General features: G+C 38.3%; 1 protein-coding gene across 4 annotated transcripts in view; it reads right to left on the bottom strand.

Annotated features, from left to right (window-relative positions):
* Nucleotides 1-640: 640 nt before the first annotated feature.
* Nucleotides 641-17,619, bottom strand: part of IQSEC1 (IQ motif and Sec7 domain 1) — an 82,280-nt gene continuing 65,301 nt past the window's right edge. Inside the window, exons 10-13 of one of the 4 annotated variants that reach the window (XM_025204532.1) lie at nt 15,328-15,501; nt 13,821-13,997; nt 6,625-6,674; nt 641-5,279 (exon numbers count right to left, since the gene is read on the bottom strand). In XM_025204532.1, coding sequence (XP_025060317.1) covers nt 4,695-5,279; nt 6,625-6,674; nt 13,821-13,997; nt 15,328-15,501 — 986 coding nt within the window. In that variant the 3' untranslated portion in view covers nt 641-4,694. Of the gene's footprint in view, nt 5,280-6,624; nt 6,675-11,092; nt 13,457-13,820; nt 13,998-15,327; nt 15,502-17,619 lie in introns of those variants that run through there. The other 3 variants (XM_006023885.3, XM_025204534.1, XM_025204533.1) reach the window with 3 other exon arrangements.

The raw sequence follows: 17,619 nt of genomic DNA, 5'->3' as shown, positions 1-17,619 counted from the left end.
AGCTGTCTCCCTGTCCCAGGTTTTGCCTAACTATAGCTAATGAAGTTGAAACACAAATGAATTCAGGAAAGTCCTATGGCCCATATTATTCAGGGAGTCAGACTAGAAAAAATATTTAAGTTAAAGAAAAAAAGATTCCCATTAACTTCAGTGAGTTGTCAATCAGACCTTAAGCGAAGCAGGAGTCACAAGAGGTAAGATTTTAAAAGTGACAAACATAATAAACAATGTTGGCAATAAAGAAATTGCCACACAGCTGACCTAAATATAGCACCCAGCTGACTACATCCCAAAGGCACCACACTTTTTGTCATGTTAAGATGAAGTTTCAGGACTGGGTTCCTATAGAACAGGTTTGAAAGGTTTTGGGTGTGCCACGCAAAAAAAACTTTCTTAATTTGTCCTGCCTCACTCTGTCAAGCTCAGGTCAGTCATACCTCCCCTTAACTTCCTTACTAGACTGCATTCACTTACAGTAACACAAAAAATAAATCTTTAATGGTGTGTCCAGAATCATTAGAACAAAATTGCAGTTCCCCTCAATTTAGCTTCCATTAAAAAATGGAGATCAAACACCAACCCTCTATTTCCAGTCTACAAAACCAAAGTTCTTGCACTGCACAAAAGTGGGAAACAGAGAGAGTTTTAAATGATTTATTTAATTTCTCCACATGATCACAGTTAGAGTTTTACATCAATAAGGTCTGCTACTACTTACAAACAGAATGCATATTAAAATGAAAGCACTCCTCTCTTCTCCAGTTACAAAATGGGTCTTGAGCCTCCCCAGAACAGAAGTTTCTTGTGAGCATGGTGTTTCTTGAAGTCTTTAACAGTCTGCATTCAAGACCTAATGCTAACAGTTTAATACAACTCAAAGCTGAATTAAAGTTCCTAGCAGGAGACAGGTGCTGTAGGTAACCTCAAAGTGACTGCAGACTTATAAGTAATACTAATTTACACACTATATACAATTTAGAGAATTATCTATTCCCCCTACTTGGTCCCATTCCCACCACCCTCCCCCCTCACCCAGTTTAATCTTGTTATTGGTTCCATGTTTGTTTTAAATATATACACAATAACTCATTTTGCAGGCAAGAAGTGTGATGATATTTTACAACGGAAACAGCAAAATGCATGCTTAACTGCAGAAAACACACAGCTTCATATGAAACAGCAAGTCAACATCTAGAGATTCATTGTTTAAATATCTGCTGACCATCTTTCAGCTCATTTTATCAAGAAACAAGAGGCTTCTGCTGCATGCAGTACATGATGGGAAAATCATTCTACACTGTATGTTTGAAGACTTTTTTAGCAATACAAGACATGTACATTATATTAGAATGAGCTTTTTTTACACTGTTGTACATTTTATTTTTAACTTAAAAAATTAAAAAAAATACATATTTGACTGTTGTCCCAGAAAAGATTTTTTTGCAATCTGCATTCTTCAGTTTTCCTTTTAATTCTTTCACTTTGACATTACTTAGCCACATTATTTATTGGAACAGAGAAACATGGTCCCTCTACAGTGTTTTGTGCTGATTTTTAATCAATAAGGAAATATGACAAAAATCCTTCCATTCTACCCCTGCCTGCAGGCTAGAAAAAATCGTTTTCTCCAATAGGAAACAAGATCAACATATTGGCACCTCCCTCTTCTAGGAGTGATCTACTGTGTTCTAAGCAAATGTTAATCTATGGTGTATTCTGACCGGCTAGACTGCTCCCCTAGACGAGCAGCAAAGCTCTTAAAGACTTATGCTAACACCAAGACATAGTTGTTTCTTAGAAATAATTACTTCCAAACAAGGAATAGTGAGTCCACTGTATCTCTGATCATTGACTTAACTATAAGAAAGTTTCTAAAGATTGTGTTTTCAAAGGACTAGATTTTTTAGCTAGTTTTAAGACACTTTCTGACTTTGCATGTGCAACCTAGTGCACCTCTGAGAAGGCAGCACCCTTTTTCTGTATGTGTATGAAAATGTGTGGATGGTTTGTTACATGCACAAGATTTGTGACAATTTTTGCACATTCAGTCAATTATACAGGAAAAAAAAAATCAGTGAACATGGCTTAATATGTGGCGTACAAAGTAAAACTACACTATACCAAAGGCTTACTTGGAAACACAAAACAAAACAAAAATACATCTGAAATATTTGGGTCTTGGGGCTAAACTGTACTTTCTATGGCATAACAGATCTGTTCCATATTCTGCACTTGTTCAGGATGCAGGATTTCCACTACTGCCAGTATGTTTATATCTAGAACATGTACAGAATATATAGCATGCAATTGAGAGGAATGTTTTCACCCCATTTTAATAATAAGATACAGTTTCAGAAAGAAAACTTTTGTACCCAAATGGAATCTTTATCTTTTCTGGAACAACCTATAAATTACATTTAGACTCTACTATTGGTACAAAGGTATGAAGAAAAGCCTACATATTTAAATATGTTATCACTTTACTTCAACTAAATATCAACAGTAACACTGATATATTTTGCAAATATACAATATGTAGAGTGTAGCCTCACACTATTAAACATTAGATGACATGCAGACAGTTCTACTTTCCCTTATAAGAACAGTATTTTTAAACTGCAAAGAACAGAGCCTTAGGGGGCTAGATGAGCCATTTTAAGGTAAGCCGCAGAATTTAGGATAGCATGAATGATGATAAAAAAGACTTGTTTCTTTCATAATAAGATTAATTTATAGGAGAAGGAGCAGGAGGAAAAAAGATATTGCACATGTGGGAAATAAACAAGGACAGAATTAAACAAAAGGCTAAACTCTAGATTGCTGTATTTGCTCTCTATGGAGATTAACAAAGTGCTCAGGTTGCAGTTTTGCTGGTATTATGATATCAATGGTATGAAAAGGAGTGGGGAATAAAAAAACAAAAGTTAAAAGACAAAAGAGTAACCCAACATGGAAAGTTCACCCTTTTTTGTTCTCATTGTCCCAGTATTCCTCCCTCACACAATGCTCCAGTAAATTATTATTGTTTAAACAAGACAGAGAGTTTTGATTCTTCTTCTTTTTTTTTTTAAACCCATCTCATATTGGAACTTTATTTTTGTCCTCTTCAAGGTTTGCATTTTGGCTGGTACAGCTTTGCGGTTATGGTTCCTTTGTTTCTATCGTTTAGGTGCAAAATCCTTGCAGTGGCTCAAATGCTGAAACTACAAAGTACGCACCATGTATAATTTTGTACAGGATTTGGGGATACAAAAATCTCAAATTTGCAAATGGTTTGATTACAACACATAAGCAACAACAGCACAGCTGGATTTCATGTGATGTCTTGCAACTATCTGGACTATGACAGTAAAGGTTTGAGTATAAACTCAGCCTGCTGAGTGCTGTGTACTTGGAAACTAACAGATGTGATGAATAAAAATGGTGAAACCACTTCTTTGCTAGCACATGGCTACATGGAATTACAATAAAAACTATACTAAATAAACTTTCAAGTTTCAAAGCAGCTCTATCTAGAAACACTTAAACTAGAATTAATTTTAACTGGGAAAAATGAGATATTATGGTAAACAGGAAATGAAGAGGCTGAAGGATGGATGTCTGTAGTTTTTATGTTTGAGATGAATGTTTTTGCAGTGTATGCATGCACCTTTCATACAACTCTTCATATGTGTCCATTAAATCATATGCATTAAAAAAAAGAAATGTGGATCATGTAAATTCACAGTTATCACAGCCTTTAAAGTGTCTAAGAACTTGTGTAACCAATGCTTTGAGATAACCACTGATGAATGATTATCCCATGCTGCTACTGTATAGTTACTGCATCTTAACTAGTTTGCTTACCTGAAACAGCAGAGCAGTTATAATACTGATTACGTATGATATTATCATGTTAGTAAAATAAGGATTTGTACAAAGCAATATTTGACTACAACAGTTAAATGCTATGTTACTTGGCACATTTAGTAATGATTGCTTAGAGATCTTAGTAAGTCCAGAAGACTTTTCAATGAAAATACTGAAATGTTTGAATTTTGTTTCTAGCATTTTAAGTTTTTGGTCTACTCTTTCATATACTATTCACCTATTGTACTGTCCTATCAAGTAAGTGGAGTTCCTTGTAAAGTCTATATTGCTAGTTTTGTGGACTGAAAAAAAATCTTTCCAAGCACAAATGTTAACTATACAGCATCTGTGTGTGTGTGTGTGTGTGTGTATATATATTTATATGTATATATTTATATTATATAAAGTTTACTTACGTACTTTCATCAACCATATCAGGTCTACTTATTTTTTTGCCCAGTGACAATAAAAGAGCAAGAATGCAACACTTGGTTCTGAATCAAAATTTCCTGTATTTTTTTATAGGTTAAGTTTTTATTATGCATGTAAAATTGTCAAGGATTCAGTGGAAAAAGTAGCTTTACTAGTGTTCAGCAAGCAGCAGGTTTTCAAGGCAACTGAAGATAAGGATGGGCCAGAAGGCCAGCCTCTACCAAGTAGATAAGTCAAACTAATGTCGATCACACTAATTTGAAGGGTTTTATTTAGTAAGAGCAAGGCTTTAAGCTCACAAAAGTCAATTAAACTGTTTGGCTGGGTAAAAATTGACAGTTTATTTGCTGCTTCCTGTAAGTGCCTTTATAACTGTGTTTTAAAACTACAGTTATTAAAAGGGTCAGTGTGTTCTAGACTATTGTGCTGATGCCACTGTGTTTGGGCTTAGTGCTGGTTGAAGTGGAGGAAGGAGCTGGCTGTCCATGGTGATGCTGAGTGTGCGGGGCATGAGAAGAGTGCCCTGGGTGAGGGGGGGGCAATGCGGGGTGCACAGGATGGGTATGTTGAGAGTGTGGGTGCTGCATGTAAGAAGAATGCTGAGAATGTGGCACATGGTGGTACTGGTGCGGGTGCTGGACATGCTGTGGAGGGTGATAGTGGTGATGGTGATGATAAGGGGGAGGATTCTGCTGCATGTGACAGTACTGTGAATGGTGAGTATGCACTTGTGCCTGCGTCTGCCCCTCAGATGGCCCTGCGTGATGCATGGCAGAAGGATGCTGTGAATGTTGCTGATGAGGGATTACTGGAGGGTGCTGAGGCTGCTGTGATGAGCCAGATGGTGGATGGCCTTGGGAAGGTGGTTTTCCCCTTTTACTACCAAATAAGGAACCTAGGAGTGAGGAAGAGTTAGGCATAGTCTGGTGAGGGCGAGATGGACACTCTCGGGTTGATGTAGCTCTTCGGCGCATGTGAGGACTGCTAATGATGGACCCCTAAAAAGAAATTAATAGAAATAAAAATTAAAAAAAAAAGTCTTAAAATATGTTTAAAAAGAAAAAAGTTTACACTGACTCATCAAATCTTCCTTAAGTACTCACTTGGGTTGACTATATTAAGACTTATAAGTGAATCTCTCTATGCCATTTTCTGTCTTTAAGCTACAATCAAGGCATTCTAGCCCTTCTCGGAATGTTTGTAAACATTAATAACCACTGTCTGTTTTTTTGCTTAATACTTTTATTGTGAAACTTGTCACTTTAAATAAGAAAAATATGACAGATGGCATAACACATGGGAGTGTTCTTAAGGGAAAAACTGCATTTTAAAATACCAGTCACATTTTCCTAACATAAAAACCACCAACAAAAAACAAAAAAGCTACACAAAATTAAACTGAAATAATTAAACACACAATAACAGATGTTAGATTTACCATTCAGCTCTCATCATAATTTTTTTAAAATGTAATTAAAAGTAATTTACTGCTACTGAAAACCACAATGGAGAAGGGTTGTACTGAATCATACACCTAACTCCATGACTTTATGATAGATTGAAAGAATAGTCACACAACTTAGCACTATGAGTCCTATGTGATGGTGTTCTTCTGTCTTAGGGCTCAATATTTCCTACTTATTTAGACTTTTTTTTTTTTACTTCTTAGATGTTTGGGGTTTCTTTTTAAAAGATAGATTTGGGACACAGCAGTACTTGTACAAAGTATGCTAGATTTAAACTGCAATCTACCTAATGCAAACACAAAAAGAAAGAAATCTGCAAGCTGAATTCAAAGACATGAACAGTATATATAAATGGTTTGAAGATGAATGAAATCTCATGAAATCCACATTGAATTCATCTGTCTTATTCATTTTCTCCTCCCATGCCCTGCTGTGCAATTCCATGGTGTCATGACTGCATACATTTAGCAATTTAACTAGAAAATAAGCAATGTGAATGGCTGAGCATGAAAGTCAAAAGTTTGAGCCAAATATCAAACAGCAAGAACAGTGTATTGTGTAACAAAGAGAAAGTGGGCCTTTAAGCTGGGACCAGACTGAAATGGTGGCAAAAGGACACATAATATTCATTTTTAACCATGCTCGCAGAAACAGGGGGAACAAGGTTAGCTGAAACCAAAAATGGTGTTTGCTCTAAAACAAGCCATAGGTGTTTTTTAAGCTGGAATAATACAAAGTGAGTAGCCTAGGCATGCATTTTATCTGAGGCAGGCAGGTTATATGTTAGAAGAAAAAGAGCAAAAAAATATGTATATAAAAGAAAGGTTTGAAATGCACATCATCACATCCAGCTAGACATCAGGAGCTTCCTACTTACTTCCATATTGCTGTCTAGCGATCCTGCACTGCTGCGACGCCCACGCTTGCCTGCCCAGGACATGCAATACCATAGATTAGAGACTGAGACAAGACCTGGGTGAGAAATAACTGATTTCCCTAAATTACTATAGAAGCCTCTAAATGCAACTAGAGGGGCCTCAGGGGAGTAGTTTTAAAAAGTACATTGGACTGGTACAATAGTGATTAGGGCAGAAACTTAAAGTTGAACGTCATTAGTTAAATTAAGTTTCTGTACCTGAAAGTACCCTACATAAAAGATCTGGTCAAATTGCTACTAATGTTTAAAAAAGTTCTCAAAATATGTATATTTTAACATGTATTTTTAGTAATGGGCTTGCAATGTTTGCTGCTGGCTAAGATTTCCAATTGCTCAATTTCACAGAAACAAATTCTCAGAAACATTCGTAGAACAGCTTTCTGCAAACAGCGAATGTTAAAAAGGTATGTTCCTGTATTTCAATTGGGAGGGGAAAGGGAAGGAGCATCTGTTTCATTGTTTAAATATTTTATTTTGAACCCCAGTGGATTTCATATAATCTTCTTTCATGATGATTAAAAACAAAACTAAACTTAATTTTTAATCAATCAAACTTAAATGTTCCTTGACATTATGGCTATATATGGTTTGTTTAGCTGTGCAGTGCATTATCTGTAAGCATGACGGCTGATATAAAGAAGTTCCAGCTTTGCCAATTGAGCCTGATTTTCCCAAATTACCAGAACTAATTACCAAAACTAATCCTACACGTAGAACCCAAGTTTGACCTCATCAGTCTTTAGAACCTACATACTGGTGCCTAAGTACTAGATGCTTAAATACAGGCTTAAGCACCCAGATTGAATAAGTAGGCTTCCCATCTTCTACAGAGAAAGAATGGATGTATGTATCTTTTAAAATTTAGCCCATTGAACAATATGCTAGGAAACATTAGAATGTTCTGTTGGGGGATGTTAAATAAAGACGATGTCCTTGAAAGGCAGTCAGATTCTCCAGACTTCTCTTTAAATCACATACATTCCCTATGTTTCTCCCTTGTTATACAGCAGCTTTCCTCTAAAGGCTTAATGTTATAATAAACCTCTCTCCTATGTAGGGCGTGAGATGGCTGTCCTCAGAATCCATCATTACTGGTCCAAAGGGCATTGGATAGGGATGAAAGTGACATGCTCCTTTTCTCCCTCATTCTGCCTGAATTCCCACTGTTTGCAACAACTGGCAAATCTCAATATAAATCCTTTACACAGATTATGTTTCTAAGAATGAGATATTCCCTTGGAAGTGGTGTTTGCCAAAATTCTTGTAGCACTTACTTTATGGCTTTTTAGCTCAACTGAAAACTTAACTGCACTGCATTGCATACCACCAGGGAAAACTGGTTTTGATTATCTTAGAATTCTTGGTGCACAGTCAGCAGTGAATTTGCTCTCGTTCTATTCATATCTATAATGGTTGTTCCAACAGTCAAATCACTTGGATTTGCCACATTTTAGTGGAAGATAAATATCTCCCTACCTAATTGTGAATATTTGGCGGGGAGGTGGATGGCTGGTATAGGCAAATAAGAACCTATAAGAATAAAATCAGACACCTGAAGAAGAATAGAAATACCTAATATCTCCCATTTAATGTAAGGCAGGAGTGAAAGTAATCAGAATAGGGAAGAATGTAGCATGTATGGACAGAGAAAGATGGACAGATGCATAACCTAGAAAATTGTGAGGAAAGGACTACTAGCAGAAGTAAATGGTAAAATCCTATTTGTAACATACATAATTATCCTTATATATCACTAATTACTACTTTAGAATAAAGAGCCTACTGGTAAATTCTTCCAAGGGAAAAGGTTTACTTTCTTAAAAACAAAGTGAAGCAAGTTCTCTATGTGCCATAGACTGCTATTGATTAGAAATAGAAACAAACAATTAGATCCTATAAGGTCTTCCCCTGCAAGTGTAAAATTTGTTATTAAAACTGCTCCATCCACCTTAAAATGATTTCTTTGAGCTGCGGTCTTCAAAGGCATTTTAGGGAAATTATGATTCCAGGCAAGAAGGGTCTTATTCAGCTGTTATCCATAAACTTAACACTAGAATGATTATTAATGGCAGTGTTATAAAACCTGGTGGTCTGTATCAAATGTAAAGACTAATTTTACTCAGCATATTCTTTATTTTAAATATTTTTGAAGGCTGTTCAATCAGTTGTGATTTTCCCTTTGTAAAGTTAAATTCCAGCTCTTTCATCCTCTTCTGTTTCTCTAGATTAATCCACTGTTGTTTGTTAGTAATGGACTGTGATAGCTTGCATGATCTTTATAGGGTAGCATTGTTAAATTACACTTCTATAGCATACCCCCAAAGACATGAACAAGGACATTTTAGTACAGTGAAAAGAGTTGGAAATTTGAATCCCATGCAAACAGATCTGCAAATTCTGTGAGATTTCTCAGGGTGTTATGAATACAAATCCATAGCATCCTGCAGACATGGATCACATAGTGTGCAGCATGTTACAAGAAATTTTACATAGTTTGGCTTTACTGTACTGTACTTCTTGGATCTATCTGCTGTATAGCAATGAAAGGCACACCAAGACCTAAGAAACATCTTGAAATTCAGTTTGTGATTCTTGGCTAAATTAATCCAGAAAAAGATCCAAATTATTTTCTTAGTGAAACTAATTTATCAGCCTTCAAATAAACAATGAGTCATTGTACTGGCTTCAATAGGTTGTTCAAGTTAGGTGCCTACACACATGCAGCAAGGCTGCTCCGATGCGCTGCAATTACTCAGTTAATCACATCTGCTGAGTGTGGCAATTATCATGCTCCAGCAGACTCCAGAATCATGTGTATCAGCATCCCTATGCTGAAAAATGGCGACAGGCCATTTTAACTCAAGCTTGTTTGACAGACTTTAGTTAAAGTGCCGCCACTGACATTTTTCAGTTCGAGGACGCTGGTACACATGACGCTCCAGGTGCTTTAATTAGAGTGGCTCCAAGAGCCACTCTAATTAAAGTGCAGCCTCTCGCTTCCCCCCTCCCTGCCACCACTCCCAGACCATGTGTATAAACATCTCATGGTAGTGGAACCTGTAGCCACCTAGTTATCCAGAGACCAGGAACTGCACAAATACAGGCAGTCTATACTGTCAAACACTACCCCATTACTGTGCCTTAATCCTAATCTGAAGTCACTGACTACGTCTAGGGATTAAGAAGGGTGTTCAGAGCACATGCTTTTTTAACACTGGCTCTGGATGAGGCCAGCGCTTAAAGTCTTGACCAAGTCATGATTATTAAAAAGCCCCCAGCACTCTCCAAAATGGAAGCATTATCTTCAATATATTGGTTAAATTTGAGAATTGTTAATTACATCCTCCTTCCTGAATTCCCCTTGCACTGGAAAAGTTAATAACTTTACTCCTCTGTTTAGCAGGGGGAATGCGGTTGGTGCAGAAATGGCCATATGCGAGTGAGTAATCCTTGTACAATGTTTAGAGTATTTACTTCAGCATATGTTGGGTTTCTTTTAATCTGAATCCACATAGTTAAAAATGGGCCATATGATGACATCCAGGGAAGCAAGGCATGCCAACTGTCACTGACGTTCAATGACTTGCCTAAAATCACAGTGGTCGTTAAGCCATGTTAGTCTGAAGTCAGATAGAAGGCAGGGTAGATGTACACCTTATAAACTAACTAAATAAGCTATGTAGAGCATAAATTTTCATGAACTCAAGTTTACTTCATCAGATGCTGTGAAAAGGACAGCATATACATTGGTCAGTATATACACTGCTTTTTGCTGTCCTTCCACAGCATGTGATGACATAAACTCAAGTTCACTTACGTTCCATATATATCTTCCTTAGTTAGTCTAAGGTGTGTATGTACCCTGCCTTTCACCTAAAGTCAGCCAGGAAATCAGTGGCAAATACTGAATTAGAAACCCCAGGAATCCTAATGTCCACTCTTGGGGATTTAACCACAAAACTATTCTTTCCCTTAGTACCAACTAGCATAGTGATAGTTTCCATCTTTTATATCCGCAGGTGTACATCTATTATCAAGGAAGAAAGCAGTGAAATTATCTAAAATTCTCATGGAGTTTGAAATATCTGTATTTTTCTAGTGGTATTTAAGTTTCTGTCTAACTTGTTCACACACGAATTTGGAATTCTAAATTCTAGGGCAAACATGCAACAAAAATGGTCATGTATTTCATTCTCGAGAAATGACAAAGCATTAAACTCATTCACGTTTTTGAATGCAGCTAGCTGCCAGTTCTCATTTCCGCTTTTCAGTCCATGGAAACAGATGTCAGATCAGAGAGAACAAGATAAGGATCATACAATATGAACTTTAAAACAACACACGCACCCCCCCCCCCCAAACAAAAAAAAAATAAATTTAAAAAAACACCCCCCCCCCCCCCCCCCCAACAAAAACAACAAACTTTCCTTTACTCCATTTTGGAAATATGTTTTCATGGAAAAAAATGAATGAAAAAGTAGTTAGCAGCCAGCAACAGAAGTTACCTGGTCATTATTAGACATAGCTTGCCTGATGGGTAGAGAAGTATTGCTTTTCAAGCCACTTAATGGCTTTTGGGACTCAAAAAATCTTTATTTCTTTAGGTTGGAGAATCCAATTCATTTGTTACCCTTTTCAAGCAGGAAATATATTTTAAAGAAATGTTCCTTTACTACATTTTTTTGTGATACATAAAATGACTTTTGGCAAGGGGAAATCATCTGTTTTCCAAAGTATAATTTCTTTAGATACTTGTGACAATCTGTTTTTTCTTTCACTGAACCACATTTTCAAAGGGCTTTAAAAAATACCTCTACAATGGTGATTAAGAAATTTTGTCCCCAACTTGTGCAATTCCTGCAAAATTGATTTTCATAGAAGCAATTAGGGAAACCCTTTAAAAATTCATTCCACAACTCCAATTTTCTAAACGTACAAATCTCTCTCTCTCTCTCTCTCCCTCAGGATACATGCACCCGTCTTTTAATTTTCCTATATTACATGCAGTGATAATTCAATGATGAAGATTAAGGATGAGTAAATTAAGCACTCTTCTTTCAGCAATTATTTGTAAGTATGCTGATGTGATACAATTGTCAGACCATAGTACCTTTCTGAAGTGGTAGCTTTTTCTTTTGAATTTCTGGGGATCATCTGTACCATATTGAAACAGGGTGAACTCCCAACCCAGCTAACCTTTTGAAAGGTACTGGGAACCGTACTTACAGTGATTCTTGAAGCATCACAAAGATACTAGTTTGTAACTATACTAGTTCGTAACTATTGACTGAAAATAGTAACTAACTAACCTAAATCAGTTCAAGTTAATTGCACTGCACAAAACCAAACAGAAACTCTCCATAATTCTCAGCTGATAAATATTAAAATTAAGTTTAGTTGGGTTTAACAAATTAATTGATAAACCCTCCAGTCTTTAAAAGATTTCTTCTTTCTTCTATGGAAATAAACTACTTTCAGTAATGAGCATGCCAACGGAAGGCACGTATTGTTGAAATATGAAATGTTTTCATGACCAAAAGGAATTCATCTAATTTATTGTGTATAACCTTCTAAATGAATTTAAGAACATGGCAATGTTTTAAAGAGTAGGATGGAAAATTCCTATGGGATGAAACTGCTAAATCACATATATTGGTCTGTATATTAATGAAACTCCCAAATCCAATAATTTGGCTGTTTTGCTTCTAGATGAACGTAATGAAAGAAAACAAAAACAAAAGATGATAAAGGTATCCTTAAGCCTTGAACTGAAGGCTTATTAATGATGAAAACTACAGGCTTGAGTTAAAACGCACTGAAGTCAACCAACTTTCACAGAGTTCAAGCAGACTTTGGATCAGGCCCTAAGCCTTTTAAATGAGGCACATGGGTGTAGGACTATCATAATCTTAACAAAGAGTAAATACTATTCGTAAAATAGTGGTGTGTGTATACATATATATTTGTATGCACCTACATACATACAGAACACACACCCTATATTTTCAGTTTATAAGAATTTTATTATTCTAGCACGGATAAAACCTTTTCTTCGGTTTCAAAAGAAACAGACAACTGTGGCCAACTATTAAAATATATACAGTATTAAAAAGTATGGGTGCCCTATCAATCATACAGCAGTTAAAAAAACAAATCCAATTAGGTAGAAGAGGCAGACATTTTTTGTAATTTTTTTAAAATCCCTCTGCTACTACTCTTACAAATACCTTCTGCAAGGACTGCATGGTGTTACAGGCACAATTTCATTAGCAATAATAGGAACTGTGTATGTAAAATTCTAAACACGTGAGTGAAAAGAAACCCTCAGAAGTCTAAAGTACATGGGTGTACTAATTGCTAGTAATTTACAACTGTTAGCAATTAAACAAAAAAAAATAGAGAGACACAACCCATATTTTCCATCTCTATTTTTACAGACATATTTAGACCTTCCCGCTTTTACTGGTCAGGTCAGATTTAAGTCACAACCATGGCAGTCAATAGATCCTGGGGTCAAGACTGCTCAGCTCAACAAGGCTTTTGGCATTACTCGGACAATGCTACCTTATAAAACAGCTTTAACCAGGGTTTGGATCTGTATCGTGAGTAAAACAATAATAAGATAGCATCAGTCACACAGTAAAACTGAATTATATTGCTCTAGATAGAATTTAGTAGGGCTTCACTCAATTTCATTCATCAATTTAGTACAAAAGAACACTTAAGCACAAGATACACTGGAAGCAGGGACCTCAGTCTTCTCTTTCTATGTCTACATTATGAAGGAGGGACAAAACAGAAAAAGAAAGGAAAACTAAGTAGCTTACTCCTAGCACAAGTCAACCATTTTTTTCTACAATACACTTACAATTTTTCCTCTGTCTTCATTCTCCTTTAAAAGTATACATAGCAGGCTACAACAGTTTGGTACTTTCAAATAGAGTTTGTTTGGTACAGGAGGAGGAAAAATAAATCAAAGTGAAAAACAATAAAACAAAGAACTTATAAAGAGAACATGTCTAAACTTTCCATGTTACTCCTCTTCACAAGTTACAACTGGGCTAATTTTAACATGTATCCATCACCCGACCTTCCACATGTTGATCACTAGAACAAGGAATAAATCTGGTGCTTACCCGCTTCAGAGAGGTCTCTAAGGGAGCTGCTGAGTGCACTCCTTTTCAGTCCTTCTCCAGTGGCATAGCTGTCATCCAGACAGGCTCTGTTCAGTGTCCCATTGCCAGATTCTTTTTTCAGGCTGGAGCACTGCGACATGCTTGGACGCACCACACCCTTCTGTTTTTCTAACTCAGCTGAAACAAAGAGAATAATTGTACAATTCATAGTCACTGATTAGAATAGGACAGAGCCAACCACATGGCAAACTAAATACAGTAAAAGCTTTGTTATCCAGCACCCATGGGGAATGGAGGGTGCCAGATAACAAAATATGCCGGATAACCGAGCGGCCCAAACAGGCATCTTAGACTGTTCGGGCCACCGCTTGTGCTGCTGCGTCTGGGGTGTTGCCACCCCTCCCGCCACATTGCTGCCCCTCCCGGGGCCCCGAAGGACAGGGAGGGGGTACCTGCACAGCCTGCTATGCCCCCGGGTCATGGTGGCTTGGCAGCGCAGGCTGCTTTCCCCCAGGCTGCGGGGCCTCTGCAAAATCAGAAGTGCCATGGTGGGCACTTCCGGTTTCACTTTTCCCGGTTAACAGAGCATGCCGGCTTGTAACGTGCCAGTTAACATAGCTTTTGCTGTATCAGTATTACAGCTTCAGTTTTGATGAAAGTTTGTTTTGTAACTGTACAACACATAGGGTGCATCTACACGTGTGCTTTACTGAGGAGTTGACTAATTAGTGCCACAATAAAGCGTCATCATCTACATGTGCGCCAGTATTAGGGCATAGTAAACTAATGAACTCAGCCATAGGATAGTACTGAAACGCACATGTAGACAGTGACTGGGGGCATAAATTGACCTGGTCAGCTCAGCCTGCTCTGCCCCGGCTCAAATTGCTGCTGTCCTGGGCACATGTGTAGACACTATGCCTGGGAGCAGTTCACTCCAGCTTAATGTGCTCCAGAGTTTATCATGCTGCATTAACTGCACATGTAGATACACTTGGCCTCTGCCTCAGTGGCCTTATATTAATATTATAAAGGATGGATGAAAGGAAAAGTTTAGTCTGAAATCCTGTATTTAACAGACATGCAGGAGTCAATAAAATCCGTTTACTTGGACAACAGTTATCTGATCAGCAGAAAATATGATACTTTTCAAAGAATGGAGCTTGGTATTAAGAAAAATACAGTAAAACTTACATTTTACAGGCAAGTCCTGTTTTAGAGGGTCACTTCAAATATATCTAAACTTTACAGTTGTAATTTACACAATTAATTACCTCTCCTTATTAATCATTTTTGTGGGTGGTTAAGGTTCCTACTATCATTACCTAATACACTAATTACCAGTTAACCATCCTTGCCAGTTTTAAAATTACTGTTTTATCTCTACAATAATATAAAAAGCACAGATGTAGAATTATAACATCTTTGAAAATAAGAACAGATTGCATACATATATTAAACATGTTTATCAATTTTGATTAGCTTCAAAATGCCCTGTTATATGTACCTTTGTACTTACACTCTATTCTGTGCTTTTCCATTTCTTGGACTTCTGCAATAGACTCCCTCAAATCATCTGTAAATTTCTTTCTGTCCTGAGGATTGGGTGCATTGAAATTTATTAGTACTTTGATATCTGCTCCTGGAACAGCTGACGTGAGCCGTATGCCATTTGGATAATCTAGGAGACAGAGAGGGAGGAGAAAGGACAACATTATTTTAATGAGATTCAATTGTGTTCTCTTCCATTATTATTTATTTTTCTCTGAATTCACTGTGTTAATAAATTTCAAATACAGAACAGAAGAAATAAAATTCACGACTACAAAACTCCAAGACTAAAGAAAGCATTTTATCCGCCCAAGAACACAAACATATTTTCTAGAGGAACAAACATTTTTGTTTTATTCTGTTTTGTTTTAAGAGTAAGAGATGCCTCCTATTAGAATAATTACATAATTAGGAGAGATGTTAGACAAGATTCTGGGCAAAAAGTGCCCTTCTTCAAGGATTCATAGATGCTAGGGTTGGAAGGGACCTCAACAGATCATCGAGTCCGACCCTCTGCCTAGGCAGGGAAGAGTGCTGGGGTCAGATGATCCCAGCCAGATGCCTATCCAGCCTTCTCTTAAAGACCCCCAAGGTAGGGGAGAGCACCACCTCCCTTGGAAGCCCATTCTAAATTTTGGCCACCCGTACTGTGAAGAAGTTTTTCCTGATATCTAGTCTAAATCTGCTCTGTCAGGTTGTGACCACTGTTCCTTGTTACCCCAAGAGGCGCCCTGGTGAACAAAGCATCTCTGATCCCTTGCTGCATCCCCCAAATGAATTTGGAGGTGGCCACAAGATCACCTCTCAGCCTTCTCTTGCGGAGGCTGAAGAGGTCCAGATCCCTCAGTCTCTCCTCACAGGGCCTGTCCTGTAAGCCCCTAACTGTAAGAATGGCCCCGCTCTGGACCCTTTCGAGTCTATCAACATCCTTCTTGAAGTACAGCACCCAAAGCTGGACACAGTACTTCAACTGCGGTCTGACCAATGCCGCATAGAGGGGAAGTATCACCCCCTTGGATCTATTTGTCATGCATCTGCTGATGCATGATAAAATACGATTAGCTTTGCTTATGATTTCATCACACTGACGACTCATGTTCATCTTGGAGTCCACTACGACTCCGAGATCTCTTTCTGCTTCTGTGCTGCTGAGAGTGCTTTGCTGCTGAGAGGTTCACTTCCCAGCCAGTAGGTGTGCTGGATATTTTTGCACCCTAGGTGCAGCACTCTGCATTTGTCCTTGTTGTACTACATCCTGTTGTGTACTGCCCACTTTTCTAACCTGTCCAGGTCTGCCTGCAATCGTTCCCTACCCTCCAGAGTGTGCACTTCACCCCACAATTTAGTATTGTCTGCAAATTTGGACAGAATACACTTCACACCACATCCAAGTCACTGATGAAGACACTGAAGAGTCCAAGGACCAAACCCTTCGGGACCCCACTACCCACATCCTTCCAGGTCAATACCGTAGGCAAATAATTACTGCAGACATATCAGAAAGAAAGTCTAAAAATAAGGGTGCACTGATAGAGATTTTTGGGGCTGATACCGATAGCCAAAATTTAAGGAGGCATATCATAGATTTCATACACATTAGGGCTGGAAGGGACCTCGGAAGATCATCGAGTCCAGCCCCCTGCCCAAAGGGCAGGAAGTCAGCTGGGGTCATAGGATCCCAGCAAGATAAGCATCCAGTTTCATCTTGAAGGTGTTCAATGAAGGCGCTTGAACCACCTCCGGTGGCAGGCTGTTCCAGACCTTGGGGGCTCGGACAGTAAAGAAGTTCTTCCTTATGTCCAGCCTGAAACGATCTTGAAGTAGTTTGTGACCATTCGACCTCGTCATCCCTTGGGGCGCTCTGGTGAACAAACGTTCCCCCAGATACTGGTGGTCACCCCTGATAAACTTGTAGCTGGCCATCAGATCACCCCTGAGCCTGCGCTTTTCCAGGCTAAAGAGCCCCAGGGCTCTCAGCCTGTCATCGTAGGGTCTGCTTCCCTGACCTCTGATCATGCGCGTGGCTCTTCTCTGGACTCTCTCAAGCTTCTCCACATCCTTTTTGAATTGTGGAGCCCAAAACTGGACACAGTACTCCAGCTCCGGCCTCACTAAGGCCGAGTACAGGGGGAGAATGACGTCCCGGGATTTGCTTGAGAGACGTCCCGGGATTTGCTTGAGACGTCCCGGGATTTGCTTGAGATCATCGAGTCTGACCCCCTGCATAGGCAGGGAAGAGTGCTGGGTG

Source organism: Alligator sinensis, unplaced genomic scaffold (genome assembly GCF_000455745.1).
Source record: "Alligator sinensis unplaced genomic scaffold, ASM45574v1 scaffold81_3, whole genome shotgun sequence".
Classification (NCBI taxonomy): domain Eukaryota; kingdom Metazoa; phylum Chordata; order Crocodylia; family Alligatoridae; genus Alligator; species Alligator sinensis.
The sequence above is the reverse complement of the archived record's forward strand: the minus strand, read 5'-3'. Positions and strand labels throughout refer to the sequence as shown.